The sequence below is a fragment of the Panthera tigris genome, chromosome C1 (genome assembly GCF_018350195.1).
Source record: "Panthera tigris isolate Pti1 chromosome C1, P.tigris_Pti1_mat1.1, whole genome shotgun sequence".
NCBI classification, from domain to species: domain Eukaryota; kingdom Metazoa; phylum Chordata; class Mammalia; order Carnivora; family Felidae; genus Panthera; species Panthera tigris.
Window position 1 is genome coordinate 28,795,840 of NC_056667.1, and position 19,379 is coordinate 28,815,218.

General features: G+C 48.8%; 1 protein-coding gene across 1 annotated transcript in view; it reads right to left on the bottom strand.

Moving 5' to 3' along the window:
- Nucleotides 1-7,068, bottom strand: part of GNL2 (G protein nucleolar 2) — a 25,556-nt gene extending 18,488 nt beyond the window's left edge. Inside the window, exons 1-4 of the mRNA XM_007092481.3 lie at nt 6,875-7,068; nt 4,946-5,030; nt 3,867-3,961; nt 1,973-2,112 (exon numbers count right to left, since the gene is read on the bottom strand). Coding sequence (XP_007092543.2) covers nt 1,973-2,112; nt 3,867-3,961; nt 4,946-5,030; nt 6,875-6,938 — 384 coding nt within the window. The 5' untranslated portion in view covers nt 6,939-7,068. The remainder of the gene's footprint in view (nt 1-1,972; nt 2,113-3,866; nt 3,962-4,945; nt 5,031-6,874) is intronic.
- Nucleotides 7,069-19,379: the final 12,311 nt, after the last annotated feature.

Consider the following 19,379-nt stretch of genomic DNA (forward strand, 5'->3'; position numbering starts at 1 on the left):
CAGATGAAAAACATCTAGCAGAAGTCCAAAGTAATAGTTTAGATGTGATAAAAGGAACCTGATACTAACTAGAACTTGATGTGCCTGTAAAGGAGTTACGGGCATAGGAATTTTTGAAGTAGGATAAAAGTCGAAGTTTGAGTTAGGATCTAACACGTAACAGAACGTTAACAGACGGCAGAGTATAGCCTCAAAAAAAAAAAAAAATCACCCTCTGCCACTCAGTACAAAGCTCCTCTGTGAGCACCAGCCACTAAACACAGATGATGGACCGGCCCCTATGGCTTCTGACCTTGATCGCCCCCTCCAATTCCTAAAGATCCTTAAGCTGTTGTCATTTTTTTTAGATTCTCTAACCCCTCTCTTAGTTCAGTTTTACAGGGGAACCAGGTACTGATGTCAGCGGGAAAACCGTGACCAAAGTTATTCTTGGAAAGCTCATAAATAACCTATCAAGTACAGTACACACACAGATGTGTGTGTGTGTGTGTGTGTGTGTGTGTGCCCGTATATTAACGAGCATCATGCAGCTATAGCAGTATTTAACAAAGCACACAAATAAGTGACAGTATTTTTGCTGGACTGCTACAGAATTATAGTAATTATAACGCACATGTAGCTGACAGTGTAAAAGTTAAAGCATATCTGATTGGACTCCCCTGTGCAGGGACCTAGGATTAAACTTTATAAGGAGCGGTAGATACCACACTAAAATAAAACAGGGAAGGTTTTTCAAGGCCAAAGCAGTAAAGGCATCCCGTACTCTTGAGTATTATCTGCATCAAAATACCAGCTGACTGGTGCAGCTGTCCATCCTTCACTCTATAGATCAGATACTTGGCACCGAGTTTTAGAAGCACTGAACAACCGGAATGAGCAACAAAGCAATAAATCCATAATAAGCCCTCTCTGTTCTCCTCGTAAACAAGATTCAATAGTTTGTTAAAAGATGGCTTTAGGGAGAACAGACCAAGAGAACAAGGGAAATGAGCAACTTGTCTGTGGTTCATGAATTACACTCATGTGTTTCCCTGAAAGAAAACAGTCATTCCACTAATAGGTGCCATTCTTCTAGTCCGTCATAAAACAAAGCATAATTGACAAAACCTGAGGCAATAACCAGGCCTTGGTTTTTATTTTGTTCTGCGAGTAAACAATTTGCTTTGAACTGTTTAATCCATGCATGCATGTCAATGTTTCCTTCCCCTCCGTACATTTGAACTGAGGCTTACGTACTGGCTACATTTCTGAGAATTAATATTCGATGCAAGTAAAAGCGTGCAAACATGAGGCCATTTCTTTGGTTCTGTGTGAAACTCATTCCACTCAAGCAGGATTCAGTCCTCACTGTCCTTCAACCACAGTGGTTAAGAACCAATCTGCCCAGCACCCTTTCCTTCACTAGAAAGAATTCCAAGGGTCTCACAGAAGCCCAAAGTACATAGCACCAAAGGCCTCCCTCCTACCAACCCAGTCCTAACTCTACATTTCCCCAAAGTGTGAAGCAGTTACCACTCAAACCAGTTTGCCTACCCAAAAAAACCCAAAATACAACTAGTATTAGTAATAGCCATGATCTAGTCAGCTCTAATTAACGGCAGTGGGCTATGACCTCACTGTATGCCAAATGCTTCATCTGGTCACCCAAGGAGGTCGGTTTTCTTGACTTTACAGCCGGGAAGTGAAAGCCCATGGAGATACCTAAGGCTCTAGGAAGGGGGAGAGCAAAGGCTAAGTGGGACCTGACTCCCAAGCCTGCGCTCTGATCCACCAGGTAATGCGCCCTCCTGACACAACGCCATTCATACTAGGTAAGGCCCTAACACAGATGAAAGAAGTCTCAGAAAGTTCATCAGTACTGCATTAAAGCCACTCTTCCCTATGGAAAAACACAAAAGACAAACATGTTAGAGCTGGATCGGTGTGGAGTGTGCCCATGAAATCCCATTGCCAGGGACATCCTCCAACTTACGTGAGGCTGGATCCGATCGTGGAGAAGAGACATGGGTAGCTTGCTTTGCTTCATGACAACTTTGTACGGATCCTTCATAACTGTGCCCATTTCCTCTTGAAATTTTTGTAAAGACGACTGTTTAATCACACGTGTGTTTCCTGTTTTATGGAAGAATGTTGTCATTTATAAACAACTCCTTTTTGATTCTGCATCCTTCTTCCCAAAGACACAGGGAAAGGCAAGACTCTGTTACCCTGGCTTGCCCAAACATCCGATACATCTGTCCCATGTAGCCATTTTCAAATTTAAAAGGGGGGAGGGGGGAATAAAACAAAAAAACTGCCTCTCCTGCACTCATACACTATGAACTAATCCACCAACCACACACACAAAGGGTTTCAAGAGTTTTCCAAGCCCAGTTTCCTGACTGGATGAAACTGAAAAATCAACATCACTGAATGGAACTGAGATTTGACAACTATCCTATACTTCCTGCAAGATCTGGCAAAGCAATCTGGAGCCAATCACAGCTGATGTACTCATATACAAAGGGAATCTTGAAGCACAGAACCTGAGTCACAATTACTGCCTTTAGGGTTATGAGGGTTTGAAGGGACTATTGAGTTCACCAATAAATCCATGCAAGGGAACAAAATAAAGCTACATAACACTAGCTGGGGAACTCCTTGTAAGTGAGGGAGTCTGAAACACATATTCAACGAAACAGCATGGGCAGCACAAATACAGAACTCAAGATGGTGAGGGCTAAGGGGCCGCTGGCTGCTACACTGCCCACGTCTTCCCCCACCTAATCCCCACCGCAGCCCTAGGAAAATAGGGACTATTTTTATCCCCATTTTAGAGACAAGGAAGTCAACCAACAGAGAAGCCTAATAACTTGCCCACGGTCACAAAAATGGCAGAATTAGGATTCACACCCAGATGGTCTGGACCTAGAGTCACAGTCTCCAGAGAGGCTAAAACACCTCTCTAAAACGTTTTCTCGCACACCTTCCCGTGTTGCCGCTTCCTAGAGGGTATCCCCTCAAAAGATGTGAGAGACACTCAAAGGTAGTGGTCCTCTGCCTCCACGCGCAGAGGTCAAACACCAAGCAAACCATGGGGTGTGACCTGACGTGCCCACGCACCTAGCAGGGACTGAGAGAAAGCCCGGCCTCAACTGGAGGCCGACTTTCCAAAGCAAGAAGCCCTGACTCCGCTCTCTTCGCTCCCGGGAAAGGCCAACAAGAGACCCTTTCACGGCCAGTGTAGGTGCCCCTGAAGAACTGTTTCAAAGGAGCTTCCAGCCAATGCACTTGTGCTTCGAGTTAAAGGCACAGGCATTACCTGCAAGGCACCCTCCGGGCCACCGGAAAGGACGAGATGACAGCTCTCAGGTTCTGTGAAAGCAGGTCACCAAGGACGGACTTATCTGTTTAAGAGGGTTCACTTACAATGAACAATGAGCTCTTTACACAAAGAACTTGTTGAGGGGCCGCCTGGGTGGCTAGGCCGGTGAAGCGTCTGACTTCAGCTCAGGTCATGATCTCGTGGTTGGTGGGTTCAAGCCCCACAGTGGGCTCTGTGCTAGCAGGGCAGAGCCTGCTTGGGATTCTCTCTCCCTCTCTGGCCCTCCCCCACTGGCGCTTTCTCTCTCTCAAAAAAAAAAAAAAAAAAAAAAAAAAAAAAAAAGAGGAAAAAAAAAGAAGAAGAACTTGTTTCTGGAATCTGCCACCACTACTTTTCTTAGCACTTTTGCCACTACGGGTACTTCTCATCCCTTTCTCCTATAACCCCTGACAGTACTACTCGCCCAAAAGCTTCTGCCTTTTAGACCCCTTTTAGGCCTACCTTTTTCCATACAGTGCACATTCGGTAGAACAAAGTGACAGGGAACAGTGACAGTACTCACCAAACCATTTAATATTTGGCTCCACTCTTGCCACCGTGCCAGAAGCCACGGTTGACTGATATTGCAGAGGCTTAATCACTTTACCACGACTGTTCCTAAATTGAGGAAATAACAGATTTTGGTCGATGACAGAAGAAAGGCAACAGAAAAGCTTGGTTTACAGAATACCCTTTCCATCAAAAGGACCTTTTTTTCTTTTTCTGGTTTTAAATGATCATGAAATACAGATTTCAGTAAACAAAAAGTACTTCTACATTTGAAACAGATTGTCCAAAAGCCATTTAAACCTCTTGCAACAGAGCACGTAATGATTTCTGCTGGATGAATAACAAATAACGCTGATGTCTGAAAATCTGTTTACTGTTTGTTTGCTTTTTTTAAAAAGGAAAAAAAAAACGCCACATACTTGAGTTTCTGCGGTAATTATTTGAAGGCCGGTTTAAACGAGTTTTAAGTGGAGGGTGATTTATGCTGGAACTCAAAATTTTAAAACAAACAGCAGAGTAGGTGACTAAGGAAGATTAAGTTCATTGACATTTGTGCTTTAAACACATCTTTCAGAATGGATGAAGAATCTAATTACCAAACAAATTAAGACCAGCTAGCAAAATGCCATGGTCAGCAAGTCCCTGTGGTAGAGGCTGCCTCAGCAGAACTCCCAGTTGTGATGAGTTTCCAAGTGCCACAATGTTGTGATCTAAAGTTTCGCATTAAAAAACAAGTTTTCTGGCTGCTTTCATAACTACAGTCCTATATGCTTTGTGAAAGAAAACCAGATTTCTAGCTGAGGGATATGTAACTTGAGATTTCATGTGCCATTCGTGGAGGGCGAGGCTGTGAGGAATAAAACCTCGATGTGTCCTACAGTCTTGTGACACAATCACTGTTTCACCACCCACTACCCACGCCTTTAACCGGAACCTTACAATTTATCATAACAACACCCATATAAGATGACATCTGAAAATACACTACTGGTATTTGGGGAAAGCAGGTGTGGGAAGGTCATAGGTTATGAGGTCTCAGCTACAAGTCCGGGGCACGAAGGGAGAGGGGGCATGGCAGTGTGCAATGCTCACCTGCGTTCCTTCTGCCTGTACATATTCAGGCGCCGGATTGTGGCCCGGTCCCTCATGTTCTGGCCTCCTGCTCCCTGTACTCGATCTAGGGAAGACAGAAGTCGACCGCAAGCTATTTGATAACCAAGTTTAAATATGCTCATTGCCTCAAACATACCAACTAGCTCAAAGTAGGCAAGCTGCTGCCCTGCCTCACTGCAAAATATCTACTCTCCCCTACGTCGTCCCGACAAAATTATGATCACCGGAAGCTACATGGTATGACAATGCTGACCTAACCTCTGACCCTCAATATGACTGTGTTTGATAAGAGTTAATAATTGTGAGCATTAATCGTGGCACTGTATGATCCACAGTACAGGCATCATCTCATGTAATCCATGCAATAACCCTATCAGGAGAGACACGTTATCCTCATTCTGCAAGCTGAGAAACTGAGGCACAGGTGGCCAGACACCTTGCCGAAGATCACACAGCTACTAAACGGCAGAGCCAGAATTTAAACAAAAGCATTAGACCACTGTCTGTGCTCTTACTAAGACACCTACCTCTGTGGAACCAATACGGAGTGCCTGCTGTATGCAAGGCACCACGGAGACTACATATTTTGATACCTAAGTATTCCTTATGTACCAGTTTCTTAATTTCCTAATGTTTGAGTTTAGTTTCATCAACAGCAACATAGGTGGCAAATCTTGCCTTACATCTCAGAGAGAGAAGGACAAATAAGCATGTTAATACTGGCCTAGCTCTTCCCGTTGGGGATGTCTTCAAGTCACCTGCCTACTCCTGAAGCGAGGCAGTAGAAAACAGGCTGAAATCCCAGTGCTGACGGCTCTACTCACCAACTTTGCCAACTGTGATGAGCCACTTCCCCAATTTTGGCCCTGGCTCCTCACCTACAACATTGTAACCCCTAAGGGCCTTTTGGGTCCGACATTCTGAGATCCCAGGGTACAGAAATTGCATAATTTATCAGCAATCCAGGGAAAGCATTCAACATCAACTAAAGTCATCAAAAACTTTAAGCCACATTTTAAAAAAAGGATTATTACGGGCACCTGGGTGGCTCAGTCGGTTGGGTGTCCGACTTCGGCTCAGGTCATGATCTCACAGCTGGTGAGTTCGAGCCCCGTGTTCGGCTCTATGTTGACAGCTCGGAGCCTGGAGCCTGGAGCCTGGAGCCTGCCTTGGATTCTGTGTCTCCCTCTCTCTCTCTACCTCTCCTCTGCTCATGCTCTGTCTCTCTCCAATGGAAGGGACTCCCCCAAAGACTATCTTGTTCATCCCGCAAGTGGAAGCTCAGCAAAGCGCACAAACATCTCCAAAAACATCTTTATTGAAATGATCATTATCCGTCCACCTGCAGTGTTTCCGTGCGCTTTACCAGTTAGGATGACTCCAACAGCCAAATGTACAATCCCTTTCTCATTTAAATGGTCAAAGCCAGAGTGGCAGGCAAGTGTGGTCAAGTGTAAAATGCCAGCTGGGTCGGCCTACACCACTTTTAATCTGACTATCCAATTAACTCCTAATCATACAAGTCTGAAACATATTGGGAGAGAGGCTGATCCACCTAGGAACACAAGAGGAGGTCGAGATAACTGCCCTTTCCAACTCAGAGCTTCCTGGTCTCTGCATTTCACAACTGGAGGTGCCCCATGGCTGCCAGGCCCAAGGGTTCACTTTCCCCGACTTTAGAACTGGTGCGTGGCACCTGGCCCTGAGAGGCGTGCAAGATGTCAGCCCTCCTCAGTGCCTGCGAATGAAAAAACCACCTTCTGCCTTCTCGTCCCCAATAGCCACTCGGCTCGAGGCCACTCCAAGTTATTTGCCACCCGGGTATCCCTCCTCCCCCTCGATCCCCTCAGAGCCCTCCCTACCAAGCTTCCTCCAAGCTCCACCCTCCGCGAGCCTCGCCGCCCGTACCAGGGTTTGTGCTGGCCTTGGAGGGGTTGATGGTGCTCCGTCCTTTGTACTTGGGCTTCACCATCTTGCCGACGGGACGGGCACCGGAGCGCTAGGTCCGGCCTCTGTCGAGTAAACGAGCTCGTAACTTTCCAGGTCCGGCCGAAACGACCCGCGGGAACCACGCTGGACCACGTGGGCGCGGGCGACGTCACTTCCGCTCGCGCCCTTCGCTTTCCCGGCACGACTTCCTGCGAACGCACGGCGCGCGCCGCCGCTCTCCTGGCTCCGCCCCCGTCCCGGCCGCTTAGCCTTCGCGGTGCGTAGAGCCCCGCCCCTCTCGCTCCCTAGCAACCGCCAAGCTGCTCCTCCCTGGCGGCCTCCTAGGTACCCTCACTTCCCAGGCCAATGGCACAAGCTTAAGTTCAATTATCTTCTGAGGTTGCCCTCTAACCCTTCCAAAGGTGGCTGACCAAACAGCAGCCAAATAGCAGTCAGACCTTGTCACCCTTCTTAAAATTCCAATAGCGCATCACACTTAAAGAGAGAAAGAAATTCAAGACTCCTTGCCATCCCTACAGAATTCTGCACGATCTGGCCCCCGCCTATTTATCTAGCCTCACTTGTACCTCCCTCCCAGTGGTTATTCTGACATTCACTCTGGATCCCTCCGCCTGAATCACTCTTTCCTTGAAACTTTGAACAGCTAGTTCCTTCAGGTCATTCCGTTCTTAGCTCAGATGTCACCTACTGGTAAGCTTGAAAGATTTCCGCACATAAAAATACAGGATACCCAGTTAAATTAGGATTTCAGATAAACAATAATTCCTAGTGTATGTGCCATGCAATATTTGGTACATGCTTTTACTAAAAAAAAAAAAGAAATTCACTGTCTATCTGAAATTCTAATTTAACTGGGCATCTGGGATTTTATCTGGCAATCCTTTCTACTAAGAGAAAACTTTCCTGTCTGATCTTTCCAAATCAGCTGCCTCCCGCCCTTCTGCAGTTATTCTGTGTTACTTGTTTCATGACATTTATCACTAGCTGACATTATGATATTTACAGGTTTATCAGAGCTTCCCTAAAACTAGAATGTAATTTTCTTGAGAGCAGGGACTTTGTAGGTCTGTTCACTACTGTAATTCCAAGACTTTGAATAGCACTTGATACACAGTAAGGGGTCAATAAGTATTCACTGAGTGAGGGAATAGATAGATGGTATTTTAGCTCAGCCTGTTGTAAAACAAAAACAAAAACAAAAACAAAAAACCCATGGACCGGGTGCCTTAAACAGCAAACATTTCTCACAGTTCTGGAGGCTGGGAAGTCCAAAGTCAGAGTGTCAGCAGAGTCATATTCCTAGAACTCTCTCCCCAGCCTGCAGACAGCTAATTACCTCCCATGGGCCCCACCTCCAAACACCATCACGTTGGAAATTACAGCTATGATGGATGAATTTTAGGGGGACACAAACATTTAGTTAATAGCAGATGGGAATGCCTCTTGCCCTGAGGGTGAGTAAGGAAAACCCAGCAGTTGCTGTTTCTACCGCCAAAATATGGAAACGTCTGTAGATGCCCTTGTTTCAATCAAGAAGCCCTCCCTCTGTTTTTGGCACCTCAAGTTGTCAGGAAGTGCCCATCTTTCACTGTGCCTTGAGGAGAAGCCAGAGAAGAGGTGGCCAGGCAGGAGGAAGGTGGATTCCCACCTGTGGTGTAGCTTACTTGGTAAAAACAACTTGGTACTAAGTGAATAGTCTTTGGGTAGGATGATTGAGTCTTTATTTCTCTGAGTCTGAAACAAACAAGCCACAAAAAACATTCGTTCTAGAGCAAAAACAGCGCATGTCCTGGACTACAGCGGGGAAATACCTTCTCTTCCTTGACATTCACTTTTATTGCCCCAAGGACATGTATCATGAGATTAAACACAATTTTGCTACAAAGACCCTGACCCGGACATGGCGTCCCGGAGGAGTCTCTGAGAGCCAGTCAGAAACAACTTCATGCCCAGTGAGGACCCAAAGATGTCCCCTTTCTCCTCACACTGTCCCTTTGTTCCCCCAAACGCCGGTGCAATAGCCCACTCCTGGAGTACAGACTAGCATAATGTGTTTCTGATGCCTCAATTTGGTTCAAACCAGAATAAACACGAATGGCAAAAATCAGCCCATGAGCTCATTCAGGCTTTGATCAGAGACATAATTTCATTATGAAATTTTGAATCAGGCTGTTGTGAAGTCTTGCCAAGGAGTTTCATTTTCCCAGATGATATGGTGGGTTGTTTCTCTCCTGTTCCCATAGTCAGCTGCGTTTATCGTCGGAACTTTCCATCTATTTTTATAATCTGATCCATCAATCCTTTCACAAGTATTTGCCGGTCCCAACAACCAACCTCAGTTCGACCAGCTGATAAGACGTTTGATCTAGGAAGGTCAAGCCAAAGTTATTGGTCTGGTTTGCCCGCCCTGCTCACTGCAAATTGTAGTACAGTGACTATTTTTCACCCCCCCTTCCTCGTGTCGTGGTGACCAAAGGAGGCAAGATGCACCTCCAGGCCTATCATTCCTCAGCTTTTAAGCAGATGTATTTATTTAACGACTCTGAAAGGTTACAGTACGAGCATATGAATTACAGTGTATGAAAGCATTGCAGACATCGTACAGAAGATGCAGATGGGTGCTTTCTCTCTTCCTCCAGACCCATGGTTAGATCCTCACTCCCTGGAATCTTGCTCCCAGTGACCACAGGTTGGTCTGAATAAGAAGATCCCTACATAGGAATCTGCTGGAGACACGCCAGCTCTCTGAAGCAGTCTTGTGCCACGTTCTGATAGGAAAGATTGGCTTGGTGTTTTCACAGGAGGCCGAGAATCTTGCTCGACCTCACGTCCTTCTTCATTCTGTGAAAACCTTCTCTCTGGGATCTAATGAGCCAGTAGCGGCAGCTTCTAAAGTAGCATTTTTCAGAGTGTGGTCGGAGGATCACCAAGGGGGAAACTGATTACAAATGCCGACTCCCGGGCTTCACCTGGGAGCTACGGCAACCAAACCCCCTGCGGGTGGGGATACCCCCAGGATATACATTTTAACGAGCTCCGCTGGTAATTGTGGTACACACAAAAGTTAGAGATCAAAAAAGCAAATTCTTTCCTAAAAGCTCCCCCCCCACACCGGGCTTTCTGACCAGCTGACCAGAAGGCAGCTCCAGTTCAACCCCACTCCTTTCCCACCTACCTTAAATCCCCCCCTTTTTTTTTTTCCTTGCAGAGCCAGGGCAAGGAAGGCTGCAGCGGTGTCTAATGTACTCTGAAAATATATGTCTTGGCTCTGTCCCAAATGCCTTGATATTTATGCTGTAGCCTGAGGGTCGTTATCCTTTGGCAACGCTCCACTGTAAGGCCATTAGCTCTTAATTAGTGCCAGCTTGTTGGTTTATCCTTCCCAGTTGAACTGAGAGAGGAGGCTTCTCCGTTCAGTCTCCTGTGTCTCTCCTCTGGCAAGGCGGTGATGAATTGACCCCCCGCCCGCTGAGGCCAAAGGTTGGGCCCCTGGGTGGTGGCTGCCGGATGTGAGACAGTTAACTAACCCCCAGGCAGAGGCTCTGGGACCCTGGAAGAACAGAGAAGCACCCGGAAGAGAGGCTCAGACTTTGGTTGTATTGTTTCTTTTGCACAAAACAACAGGAGAGAGTCCTTGGTCACCTAAGCTCAACCGTTTATAAGGGAGTAGTGGAAAACTAAGGTGTATTAACTGGGAGTTTGATGGGCCAAATTGCCCTCGGTTTTCAGTCGAAGATGCCTGGGAAGTTTGGAGACCAGGGTATAGCAAGCCGGTGGGCTGAATGGCTATGAAAAGTAGCTGAGAAACTCAAGAAATTTCTCCACGTGAATGATGTATCTCATCACCACGTCTAAGTGGGAAAAACATGGTCTATATTGGTCTTGGCATTCATCTTATTGCCAGACAAGGAGCTCTTCAAAAAGATCCCTCGATTAGGCTTCAGAAAAATAACTAGCAGCAGTTTGCTCCTTCCTATCACAGAATCCTTGTGGCCCTCAGCGTATCCCACTTAGGAAAAATCTGAGACGCAATTTCGTGAAAGGCTATTAATGACTTGTAATTTTCAGCCTGGTTTAGATAACTCAAGATTGCTGGCTACGTCCCGAAAAATGCATCCAGAACACACACCGATGTGGGAATTTAAAGCATAATTCCAAATCGTAGATAATTGTTTAAGCTCCAGAGAGACTGAAGGGCCCGTATTAAGTCATCTCCCCAGGATCAGTGTGTTTCCTATTACACTTGATGTCTTATCTGTCCAGTGATCCTTTTGATTTTTAAGCCGTTAGACTAAATCTTTGTGTAATTCTTTACCTCCTCTCCTCCTGCCGGCCTCCCCCCTTTTCCTTAGGAAAACAGTTTTTAGAAATGTTAACCGTGTCCCTTGGATTGTTTGCAGAAGAACAATGTCACGTTAAAGAATCCGAAAAGTCAACTCCTGAAACCGGTGGGGGGGGGGGCCTCTCTCTGTCAGAAGGTCAGTCTTGCCCAAAGGCAAGCGTCTGCCCAGCAAGACACTAAGGTTTCCCTTGGTCTCCTGCATCCCTCTTGTCCCCTTGTCTGGTCTAGTCTAGACTGGAAACAAAATCTGACCCCCAACATGGAGACTCAGGCTGAGGTGTAGAAGAAAGTTAGGATGGGGGCGCCTGGGTGGCTCAGTCGGTTAAGCGGCCGACTTCGGCTCAGGTCATGATCTCACGGTCCGTGAATTTGAGCCCCGCGTCGGGCTCTGTGCTGACAGCTCAGAGCCTGGGAGCCTGTTTCAGATTCTGTGTCTCCCTCTCTCTCTGACCCTCCCCTGCTCATGCTCTGTCTCTCTCTGTCTCAAAAATAAATAAACGTTAAAAAAAATTTTTTTTAAATAAAAAAAAAAGAAAGTTAGGATGAATACCGTTTCAAGTAGCAGAGGAAGAACAGATCAAAATCTTGATTTAGGTCACTTTGGGGTCTGGATGAAAAAATGACAAGTCTACCACCCCCTCATCTCAGGGGAAAAGCAATCCTTGTGACTACTCAGTGTGCGACCGGGTTGGAGGAATCTTCTAAATTCCTCTCATTGAGAGACTTTAGAGTTGTGTTTGGCTTCCAGCCAGAGCTGGGCAAGTCCCCAGGATGCCTGGACCCTGTGCCCAGGACCTGGGGATTCAGGTTTCTGCTGTGCCCTCCCTATCCTGTCCCACCTCATTGGCGCACCGGGCATAAACCAAGTCGCCCTGGACACCTGGGTGGTTCAGCCGGTTGAGTGTCCCCCTCTTGATTTTGGCTCAGGTCATGATCCCAGTCAAGGGATCCCACGGGTCATGAGATGGAACCTCCTGTGGGGCTCCGTGCTGAGCGTGGAGCCTGCTTAAGAGTCTCTCTCTCTCTCCCTCTGCCCCTCTCCCCGCTCCTGCCCTCTCTCTCTCTTGAATGAAATAAAATAAAACAAACAACAGCAACAAACCCAAACAGCTCATCTCCAAGGGCAGGGGTAGGCAAACTGTTATAGCCTGCCCACCAAATCCTGCCAGCCGCCTGTTTTTCTATGGCCCGTGAGCTAGGAATTTGCATTTTTAAATGGTGGGAAAAAATCAAAGTAAGAATAATGTTTTGTGACATCTGAGGAATACATGAAATGTAAATTTCAGCTCCGGCCTTGGCTTACACATGATCTACAACTGCATTTATTTATTTATTTATTTATTTATTTGAGAGTGTAAGTGGGGGAGGAGCAGAGAGAGAGGAGGACAGAGGATCTGAAGCAGGCTCTGCGCTGACAGGCTGATGGCAGCGAGCCCGATGCGGAGCTTGAACTCACGAGGTGCGAGATCGTGACCTGAGCTGAAGTCAGACGCACCGACGGAGCCACCCAGGTGCCCCTACGTCTGCTTTTGCACTGCAATGGCAGAGATGAGTAGCTATATGGATGTTTATAGAGAGAGCTCGCCCACACCCCGTCCTAGGGTTCTGGTGCGTGTTCTGTGCGTTGAATAAGCATGTAACTGACTACAACTGGCTGTCAGTTGCCATTGTCCTCTGAGAGTGAACGTTGCCTGTCCCAATATGGAGGTACCTTTGGTTTTTTTCTGCCTGGGGGATTCAAATGAGGGGGTCAGATGCACACCTGAGTATAGCTGATGCTTTAGTGGACTAGGAGGGAGCTTTTATAGAGGTTTAACCTTCCTGGCGAGGGAGCAGAGGGAGCCTTGGATAGGAGAAAGGAGATCTGAGGGGAGCAGCACCGGTCTGTCAGTCCCCTGGCAGAGTCCTGGGATTTTTTGTTTTTGTTTTTGTTTTTTCTGGGCCCTGAGGAGAATGAAGCTTCCGGCAGAAATCCAAAGAGCCCCTCTGCCCAGGGTCTTTATGAGACTACCTTCGATGACCTTGAGACAAAGCACAGCACAGGTAGAGAAGTGACTCTCAGCTTTGCCCAAAGTGGTCCTGGTGCATTGGAATCTTCAGCTGATCTCGGGGTGTACAGCTGTAGGAGCAGAGCATCCCAAGGCAGTCCCCGCACCCGACGCTGGCACGCTTGGTGGCAGCCATGCGGTCATAAGGCAGTTGTGAGCAGCTTCATGAGCAACAGACACCAGTGAGGGGCTGGAGTGGAGAGCCCGTGAGGACCCTCCGGCATTATGTGGGAGCTCATGTGATCTAGCCCCTGGATCCCATCCCTCTTCCTACTAAACAGATGAGACCTGGACAGGCTGGGAGTCCTGGCCCACAGGTGAGGAAGAGCACGTGCAAAAATGTGAGTTTTCACACAGCGGGGCCGCAGTGCAGCCAAACTTCCTGAGTTCCAATCCTGGCTCCACCATTTATTAACTGCGTGCCTTGGGTCACACACCTTCCCCAATTCCTGTCTCGGTGTCGTCATCTGCAGGATGGGCATTATAACAGTGTCCACCTCCCAGGACTGCGTTGAGGATTAAGGGAGGCAATGCAAGTAAAGGCCTGAGAGTAGTGTCAGGACTCCATAAATGTTTGCCACGGTGATTATGAGTATGCTTCCTGCAGCATCCACACCTTAGTGGGAGGTGGGTGGGGACAGGGAATTGCAACAATGAATCCCGCAGCCCCCTGCTCTCAGGGGCTGGTGTATGGCTGGGGGCATAGACACCAGTGTGGTAAAGGCGCACAGGCGTAGACATACGGAGAGGGGAATAACTCGCAGTAAGGGGAGCTTCTTCACACAATAATCTGGTCTCACCATGAAATGTAAGTAGAAGATCCACAGATGAGAGCATGGGGGAAGTGCATTTCAGGGGGAAAGAACGGGCACACAAAGGCACCCCAACTGGAAAGATAGTTTCTATCAGGCATCACTGAGTAGATGAGTAGACAGGAGGGGGGCATGGGAGTGGCCAGAGATGACTGGAAAGCTGGGTTGTCCCAACCAGTCGTGGCCACATGACAAAAAGATCAAGGTCAGGTTGCTTTTGGTTCAGTGTCCTGACGAACTTTGACGCTGGTCTCATTTTTCATCCCAGATGGAAAAAAGAGCGTAGTCACTATCAATAATTATGATCTCCAGGAATAATGTGAGAACAAACCCATTCAAGCGGGACCTTCGCATTCATTCACTTTTTTTGCATTCGTTCAACAAACGTCTAGGCTGTCATAACAAAACACAAATGCAAGTGGTCAAATATACAGGGGAAATATAGACCGGGCGAGCCACGGCTGGGAAGAAACTGTGGCTGCATATCAAAAAAAAGAAAAAAAGAAAAAAAGAAAAAAAGAAAAAAAGAAAGAAAGAAAGAAAGGGTAGGAAGGGCCCAAAAAGCTCTTGGGAGAGTCAAAATATCCAAATCGGCCATCGTGGAAAGGAATCAGTAGGACCAGAAGGATGAAGCAGGTTGGTTTTTGGTTTTGGGGTTTTTTAAGAAGGAAATAGGAGAAGGGCAAGCCACGGGAATGTTGATGAGAATGTGTTTGTGAGAAATCGAGATGCAGTGTCTGTGGACATTCTGTTGGTTTGGTGGCAGGAAAAGAATTATAAATATGCGTGATAGGCAAATACCTCGTACAATAAAGTACCTTGTAGAACAAATGTGAGGGCAGATGTCGAACACAGTCTATCGCTGGCGATGGTCCTGCCCCCGGGAGAAAGACCAAGTATTATATTCGAGGCAGGTGTTGCTGGTCTCCCAGCCCCCAGGGCGGATTTGGAGTCTGAACCAGATGGGTTCTATGTATCTCAGCAAGCAGCTGCTGGGCCGTCATCAGGCTTTTGGGAGCCCAGCCCTTGAGGTGGCCAGGGAGGCCGCAACTCCACTCAGTGCCCAAAGGGAGGTGGCTCCGGCCTCAGCCCAGTCCCAGAGTGCGGCTCACTTCGGGCTTTACTCTGCCGCTGGCTCCCCAGTCCCACAGCGCGTTGGATCAAGTGAATCCAGGGCAGCCGGATTGAGGGTGCGGTTTCAGCATGCCCCCCGGCGGTAAGGAGGTAAGAAGGGAGACACTGGCTCAAATCAGGCACCACCGGCCGGATGCAAAGCCCTCAGAGATCAATGTAGTGATTGAGATGCCCAGATGAAGTGGCCGGCTTCTGCAATCTGAGCCTGCTCTTTGCTTGGCCTTGACACCTACATCTTCCTGCTTGGATCCTGCAAGGCGAGACAGTGGAGTTCAACTGCTCAAGCGTCCATCCTCATGTGGCCACAGGGCAGGCCCGGGGCCAGCAGAGCCAGAGCTCACGGATCCGCTCACCCCACCGCCACCAGCCTCTTTCCACGCCAGTGTCTTGCTCCAGCTCCCAATCCTTGAGAGGACGCTTCCCCTGGCCCCCGGGATCGTGACACCCTTATTGTGACCACCTTTTTGCCAAGTGAGCTTTCCAGGGCTGGCCTGGGAAAGCACTTTTCTTTGTTCCTTGAGCTGCCGGCTTGTTTGACAGGCTTGGATCTGGTCTGGCTGTTCCAGCATCACGGAACCCCCTCCGCTGCCCCCAAATCCCTGTCCCCACCCCCCTCCTGCTCCCCTGCCCTGAAGGCTGCCGGCTTATTCCTTTTGGAGATGAACTCATTGTTGACTTTAACTCACTTCGATGTTTCCCAGGGAAGCATGCTGGCGGGAAGCCCACCCCAGCTCCTTGAAGAAGACAGCCGGGCTAGTGCCAAGACTGGGTGCCAGGGGCCTTGGAACTGCCAAAATGCCTCCCATTTTATGGATAGGCCTCGCTCAACCTGAAGACATTCCAAGTATTTAATCAGCAGCCCATGGTACGTATTGGGTTGCAGAGGGAGCCCTCAGAAGCCAGCCTTTTGGGCCAGAGCAAGGAGCTGGCCTTCTCCACGGGCCAGGCTGATGCTCAACAGATGGCAAAAGTACATCCCAATCACAATAATCAATAATCAAAGGCTGGCAGCTGGGGTGGCCTGGCCCGAGGGGCCCTTGGGGGCTTGGCTGTGCCCTCTTTCCCGCAGCCGGCTGCGTCTAGCCAGGAATCCATTTCACCCACCTCCCTGCACCAAGCTCCGGGAGAGCGAACAGGCGAGGGAGGAACCATATTTCACATACTTTCTCTTTCAAAATGTAGCTCTGTTTCGCAATTTCCTACTTAAGTTCTGGAAGGGCTCTAGGGTAGGACCCAAGCCACCTTCTCTAGCCCCAGGCCTGGGTCCCTTATCCTCACCACCAACCTGGCAGGCTCGAGGTGCCGGAGAAACGGGGGCACCAGAGTTTTGTAGCTCTGCCCCCATCCCCTTCAGTGGCTGCTCACCCGGGGTCTATGCGATGCTAAAGGAGCCTCAAGCAAGCCTCCAGCCAAAACCTGTTTATTCTTCACCCTGTGTCGGTTCTTTTCCTTGGGAGAGCCAGGAGGCACACCACACCAAAGCAGGTGCACCCAGCTCTGGTATGCTCGGCCTCAGCAACCCTGGAGGCATCTCACCTTCAGATCTTCCCTACTCCCCTATAACGAGGCTTTTGTTCTGGCTTTCACCAGCCAGACTGTACTCCAACCCCCCTCGCAACGAATCTCTTTAATCCTCCAAAATGGAAGCTGTCCTTGCTGGCTGTTTTCTCCTTCCTTTGACACCTTTCGCTGGGGTTTCCACCTGTCGTCCGTTTAAGTCTGGTCTGACTACAGCTATGGGAAGCCAGAGAACAAGATCAAGCACCTAAAGGCCTGGGCCCGGGTCAAGGGCTTGAATCAAGGCCCAGGAAATTGACCCTTTTCCTAAATTCCCTCACCGCCCTTCTAAACCAAACAAAACCAACCAGAGAGGGGGAAAAACCACTTTAAAAAATCCAGAAAACAACTCCATCACTCAACATCCTGAAGTGGAAAACAAATCCATTCTCTAGAGACCTGGTCTGAAACATACCCACGCTGGCACTGGGTAAGGTGACAGAGATGTATTAGTCTGGGCAGATCTGCGACCTTGTGGAGGAAAAAACTAACCTTTCCCACATGACAATGTGGGCACATAATGGCCACATAAAAATCATGAGCTGTGTTTGCCTAAACGGGGGGGTGGGGGTGGTGGGGGTAGGGTTAGGAATCTCAACCACACTCCCTCTTTCCGGTGTGCCTGAAAATCACCAGGTGTGCCTTTTGGTCAAGCCTTATGGTCCACAGCCTCAGGTGGGCTCCATCTAGGGCCATGCATAGCTCACTGCCCCCTCCCCAACCGTGTGGAACCCACACCCCGCCACCAGCTCAAAACCACATTCTTAGTCTTTAAAGGATAGAGTAAGACAGACAGGGGTAGGTCCAGGCGGGGCTAACTTTTCAAGAAGAGGTCATATCTAGAAGCGCCCGGCCTATTGGTATCAGGAGAATTCCCTCCCACCCGTAATTCTGCAGGTGTGGAAACTCAGGCCCCGCTGGAGCCCGCGTCACGGTCCTTTCCTCGTTGGCCTAGAGCTTCAGGAGCAGCCTAAGGAGTGGATGCGGAGAAGCTGAAGGTCTCAGAGTAACACCAAGGTGACACAGGAGATGCAGGAGGATTCAGATCGTTCCATCTTGCTAAGATTCTGATTTTTTGCTTGGGTGTTTAGAGGCGCGCTGAAGGCAACGCGCATGCCCGTGAGTTAACATGCACGTGAATTACTCGGGGCTCTAAGGCAGATTCAGGGTCTCTAGGTGTGGGAGGGGCGTGAGATTCCGCGTTTCTAACAAGCTCCGAGGCTGCTGATCCATGGCTACGCTTTGCATATTGGGGACCCAGGGGATCTGGGAGATCAGGACCAATCAGAGCCAGAGGCAGCCAAGACGTGGCGGGGCTGAGGGTTGGTGCCCAGAAGAGAGACAGAAGAACAGAGAGAAACAACGGCGTGCACAACTAGAATCAGGGGCTGAGGTGGGAACAGAGAAAGATAGGGGGACAAAAAGAGGGAGAGAGGAGGACTGTCAGAGAAACAGGGAGGGGCAGGGGCAGAGGCAGAGAGACCATCCCGCAGGGTGTCAGGTGCGCGCACCTGAGATTCCCCCACCTTCCAGACCTCTAGCCTTCCCTCCCCTGCACACACCTCTCCTGGCTGTTGAGCTGGCTCTCCGCCAGGGGTCTCCCACTACTCATTTCCCCTTTGCTCTCCTGTGGATTCGACCTCTTTCTCAACTGGACACTTCCCAGTGGGTTTTAAACATGTTCAAGTCTTTCCCACCTTTAAAAAAAAAAAAAGAAAAAAAAAAAGGACTCTCTCCATCCCCATCTCTCCTTCCAGCCCCTGTCCTGCTTCTCCCCTTTTCTGGGGTAAACTTCCTGGAGGAACCGTCTCTACCGATTTCTGCCCCCATGACCCCTCCAAATGGCTCTCGCTGAGGTGACTATTGGCACATGTGTTGTAAGTCCAACGGTTGATTTCCAGTCCTCCTTTACGTGGTCCCTGAGCACTTTAGGTCCCCGTGATCTCTCTCCTGCTCGCTGGCTCCCTGGGTCCTTCTCATCTGCTTCTGCTGTGCGTCCTCTAAGATTGATTCCCCACTGTCTGATCTTTGTGAGGGCCACACAGCTGAGTCCTGAGCGCGCTCCTCCCCTGGCTCTCTTTCTATTCGACCTCTTCCAAACCCACAGCCTCAATTATCTGCTCTATACCAGTTTATGCTCCAGCTCAGACTTGCCCCGGACACACTAGACCTGCATTTGCATTTACACACCATCTACTCGCCATGGTCACCGGGATGTCTCAGAGGCACCTGACATTCACCATGGTCCAAACCCTCTCCTCCCAAACTGGTCCTCCTCATGGGTTCCCCGTCTCACCTGTGAGTGTTCCAGACAGAAATGGGAACTTCGTCCTTGAAGCCTCCTCTCCCTTTCTTCTCTCTTCCACATCCAGTTTATCACCAAACTCTGCCAACTTTATTCTCCAAATGCCTTTTGACTTTATCCACATGTCTCCCTTTCCTCTAGTCCGTGTCTCCAACACCTCTCACCTGGATGACAGCAACAGCCCCCTAGGCAGCTTCCCTCCAATCTGTCTTGTACACGACAGCCTCCAGGATCTTTGCAAAATGCAAATCTGGGCATGTTGGCC